The following is a 4714-nucleotide window of genomic DNA, read 5'->3' on the forward strand; positions in this document are numbered from 1 at the left end:
GGTGCCTTTTAGTGGGGGCTCAGTGCTGGGAGACAGCACTGGGGTGCCCCTCACCCTCCTCTGCAGCTGGCACTGGTGCCTGGCACCACAGGGACACTAGGGGACAACAGAGCGGCAGGGGCAGGCAGGGAGGATCTGGCTACCCCCCAAATAAGCCCCTTCATGCCACTGCCCCTCAGCACCCCAAGCAGGCCCAGCCCTCCCATCCCCAGGGCCTTGCATTATTGCCCCCAGGGTGGCTTTAGAGCCTGTCAGAAGCTGGCACTGGTCGTTGAGGGGGAGCTGGGACAGGCCTGGGACATGTGGGGGACTCACTGGTGCTGTGGGTGACCTGGGGACACACGACAGCATGAGGGGGGTGCCTGCATGCTTGAGATAGTGTTTGCACGTTGGTGGCCACAGGTCACCCCCTCCCTGGGGATGCTCAGATGGGAAAGGGGCATTGCCTGAGGCTGTGCTGGGAGTGGCCCAAGCTGCCCCCTCTGCTTGGAGGATGACTGTGCCAGAGGGACATCCAGGAGAAGGTGCGTGCCGAGGCCAAGAAAGGCGTGGTGCAAGGCTTGGGGGATGCCTAATGTGCTGTAACCCTCGAGGCCAGGCCATTGCACAGCCATGGGATGGCATCTCCAAGCTGTCCATGCCCGTAGCCCTGTGCCAGGGACAGCCAGCAGCCCCCGAGCTGAGCTGAGGGCAGACGGAGGCACGGCAGGAGGCACTTTCCTCTGCTGGCATGAAAGGCTCAGAAGGGCACAAAGCAGGGAAACAGCTGCCCCAAGGGTGCTCTGACAGACGAGGAACCAGACACACTTTGGTGTCAGCCACAACAGGGTGAGTGGGCAACTCACCCTGTGGCCCCCTGGGCAACCATATGAATCCAACAAAGGTGAAAAGGGTGTAGGAAGTGCACTGTGTGCTTCTGGCTGCCCTACTAGCATGTGGAAGCCCTTTCCCTGGTTCCTGGCCTTATCCAGCCTCTCTCCAGGTCTCCCATCCTTCTCACACCCATCTCCTGGCAGGTGCTGTCCCTGGGTGCCGATGTCCTCCCCGAGTACAAGCTGCAGGCGCCGCGTATCCACCGATGGACCATCCTGCACTACAGCCCCTTCAAGGCCGTGTGGGACTGGCTCATCCTCCTGCTGGTCATCTACACAGCCGTCTTCACCCCCTACTCGGCCGCCTTCCTGCTCAACGAGGAGCAGGTGGAGGAGAAGCGCTGGGACTGCAGCTACTCCTGCGACCCGCTCAACATCATCGACCTCATCGTGGACATCATGTTCATCGTGGACATTGTCATCAACTTCCGCACCACCTACGTCAACATCAACGACGAGGTGGTGAGCCACCCCGGCAAGATCGCCATCCACTACTTCAAGGGGTGGTTCCTCATCGACATGGTGGCCGCCATCCCCTTTGACCTGCTCATCTTCCGCTCCGGCTCTGACGAGGTACGGTCTGTAGGTCCATCGGGACAGGAGGGGATCCCTGGGTGGACAGGGAGAGATGTCTGGGAGAGAAAGAGAGGGATACGGATGTCTTGATGTAAGTGGTGGATGGCTAAACCCACGAGGAGAGGGGTGGTTTAGTCAGAGGATAGACAAGGATGTCATGACAGGCTTTTATTAGGCAGCTGGGACTTGGGATTTCATTGTCTATGCTCAAACAGCCCCACAGACCCTATAAGTGCTAAGACAGTGTCTAACTGGACCCACTCCCCTTGCTGGGGCTGACCCAGCAGAGCAGGCTAAGGGATTGTTTAGGGACTGGCCCCACACTCCAGTGAGGCTGAAGTTGGGGTTGCATTGCCAGCCAGACTCAAAATGTTGGCAGTGGAATGGCCCTGTGGTTGCTGCACTATCTAGAGGCCCCACATCTGGGAGTGAAAGGCAGCTGTTTTGGGAGCAATGGTTGGCAAGGTGAGGACCCATGGGTTCGGCCTTGGCTTCTCTCACTTGCTCACCCATAAGCCCAGAGCTTGTTGCCTTTATGGTCAGGACGTGGCATGACTCACCTGACCTAGTTCAGAGGTCACCTCCAGGACAAGGTGATTCACGCTCTAGAAATGCATTTATATCCTTCAAAGGAAGCACGGGGCTCGGCTGGGGACGTGCCTTTGGCCGGATTTATCCTTTTGCTTGGCCCTGAGGCTTCTCACCTCTCCCCTGCAGACCACCACCCTCATAGGCCTGCTGAAGACCGCCCGGCTGCTGCGCCTGGTGCGCGTGGCCCGCAAGCTGGACCGCTACTCCGAGTACGGGGCAGCCGTGCTCTTCCTGCTCATGTGCACCTTCGCCCTCATCGCCCACTGGCTCGCCTGCATCTGGTACGCCATCGGCAACGTGGAGAGGCCCTACATGGAGCACAAGATCGGCTGGCTGGACAACCTGGGAGACCAGATCGGCAAGCGCTACAACGACAGCGACCTCTCCTCCGGCCCCTCCATCAAGGACAAATATGTCACTGCCCTCTACTTCACCTTCAGCAGCCTCACCAGCGTGGGGTTCGGCAACGTGTCGCCCAACACCAACTCCGAGAAGATCTTCTCCATCTGTGTCATGCTCATCGGCTGTGAGTGCCCGCGCTTGTCCCGCTGCCCCCACCCCCGGTTTGGAGTTTGGAGGGGCTGCTCAGGGGGGAAACAGGGAGAGCATGTGGGGTTTTAGCAGAGCATCTCCCTCTGCCTGTGCCTCTTCTGCACAGGCAAATGGATGGGGTGATAGAAATACAAGTTTTAGAAACCTCCTGGTTCTGGGCCCATGGGAGATACGGGGTTTGGAAATCTGCTGTTCCAGGTCTGATGTAGCTGGACATGCACCTCCCCCCTGAGTCCTGCCCTCTCCTTGCAGCTCTGATGTACGCCAGCATCTTTGGGAACGTCTCCGCCATCATCCAGCGCCTGTACTCGGGCACCGCCCGCTACCACACGCAGATGCTGCGGGTCAAGGAGTTCATCCGCTTCCACCAGATCCCCAACCCCCTGCGCCAGCGCCTGGAGGAGTATTTCCAACACGCCTGGTCCTACACCAACGGCATCGACATGAACGCGGTGAGTGCGGGGCAGGGAGGCCACGTGTCCTCACGGCACCTTGTCCTGAACAACCTGGAGTCTGGATCTGGGTCCACCCAAACACTTCCAACCTTTCGACCGGGGCGGAGACGAGTTGGAAGACTTGGGAGGCTGGAGGCAGGCTCTCTGCTCACCCATCTCCTGCATCTCCCTTTCTCCTTCTCCCCTTTTTCTGTCCATTCGTCCACATCTACCCAGAGGTTGCATGAGGGCATCTCTTGGCCAGAGAGCGGGTTTGGTGAGGAGCTCAGAGGCCCCATCGGCGCCGAGCACTTTCAGGCCGGTGTCTGTTGGTGTCAGAGCCGCGGAGCAGGTATCGATCCAGCTCCTCTCCACACCGCCGGTTGCTAAGCAAAGTGCATCCTGCTCTCGCAGCAGGGAAAGGAGGGCATTTAAATAAACCTCGATCCATTTTAATTAGAGCCCAGAGAGGCAGCTGTTTGTTAGCAAAGGGGGGATCAATGGCGGAGCTGTGCTGGAGAGGCGCCGTGGCTCCCGGCCCGGCGGGAAGGCTTGTGCTGACGGCGCCGGGGTTCCACAGGAGTGGGGAGGGGGCTTGGCCAGGGAGTCCTGGGCTGGGGCCGAGGTGGTTGGACTTGGCTCATGGCCACAGGATTCAGTGTAAAAATGCTCTGGCTCAGCCAGCAGCAAGGCAGAGGAATGAGAAAGGACGAGGCAAGGAGAGAGATGAGACCTGGTGCTTCCTTTCTCTTGGCGCTGGGCAGGTCATTAGCCCACTCATTCCCAGTTCATGCTCCTTTTCTTCATAAGATTTGATCCTCCTCCATCCCTGAGCACCATCAGGGCATGGATTTGTATGAATTCACCTCTCCTTCTTAAGGTGCTGCTGTCACATTAAACAACTGGGCAGCATCTGGGGGTTTGCTGCTGGGAGAGCTTTGGGGTCTTCTCCCATGTGGGCCAGACACTGGTGCCAATAACTAGAAGCAAACCCACGGTATCCTATCAAGAACACTGCACTGGCTTAGTGCAAACTCAGGACACAAACCCCCTGTGAGAGCTGTGCTTGACGTGCCCCCACTCACACCAATTCCTGCTGGATGCTGCTGAGACACAACACGACCTAATCAATCACCCCACAGCCCGATCAATCCACCCACCCCTGATTTCCCAGTAGGGAAACTAAGGCACTGCTGCCAGCCTGGGAAATCAGGATGGAGCCAAGAACAAGTCGTGCTCAGCAGCCCCAGCATGGCTTTTCCAGATTTGGCCACCAGCGGGATGTGAGTGGAGAGGACAGCGAGGGGGACCCCAGAGCCATATGCTGCTCTCCTAAAAAAACCCCATCCCAGGTGGATTTCACCGTGGCACCATGAGTCATTGGTGGCAGCAGCTTTGTCCATATTGTGAGTTTTACCTTGATTTCACCTTCAGGTTCAGCTTTTGTTCACCATGAGGTATTTGCACAGGTATATTTAGCTGGTGCTGCACACAACTGTCCTGTGCTGCTGCTGCTGCTGCTGCCTCTTGGCATTCAGGCAGGTGTTGTTTAATTAAGGTTTTTGTGCTCCTTGTGCCAGTTTGTGCTCTCGTTCAGCCAAGATTAGTGGGTGTAAAGATGAAAAGGGGGATATGCCACCAGTGGGTGTAAAGAGATTGATCTGGTTACTGTTATTTATTGCTTGGGAG

General features: G+C 57.7%; 1 protein-coding gene across 1 annotated transcript in view; it reads left to right on the forward strand.

Annotated features, from left to right (window-relative positions):
* The window catches only part of KCNH6 (potassium voltage-gated channel subfamily H member 6), a 32054-nt gene that overhangs the window by 18949 nt on the left and 8391 nt on the right, over positions 1-4714 (forward strand). The window contains exons 4-6 of the mRNA XM_018084559.2: positions 1017-1445; positions 2166-2565; positions 2844-3043. Of these exons, the coding sequence (XP_017940048.1) occupies positions 1017-1445; positions 2166-2565; positions 2844-3043 (1029 nt within the window). The remainder of the gene's footprint in view (positions 1-1016; positions 1446-2165; positions 2566-2843; positions 3044-4714) is intronic.

This window comes from Manacus vitellinus, unplaced genomic scaffold, assembly GCF_001715985.3.
Source record: "Manacus vitellinus isolate BGI_N305 unplaced genomic scaffold, ASM171598v3 scaffold_72_pilon, whole genome shotgun sequence".
In the NCBI taxonomy this organism is placed as follows: domain Eukaryota; kingdom Metazoa; phylum Chordata; class Aves; order Passeriformes; family Pipridae; genus Manacus; species Manacus vitellinus.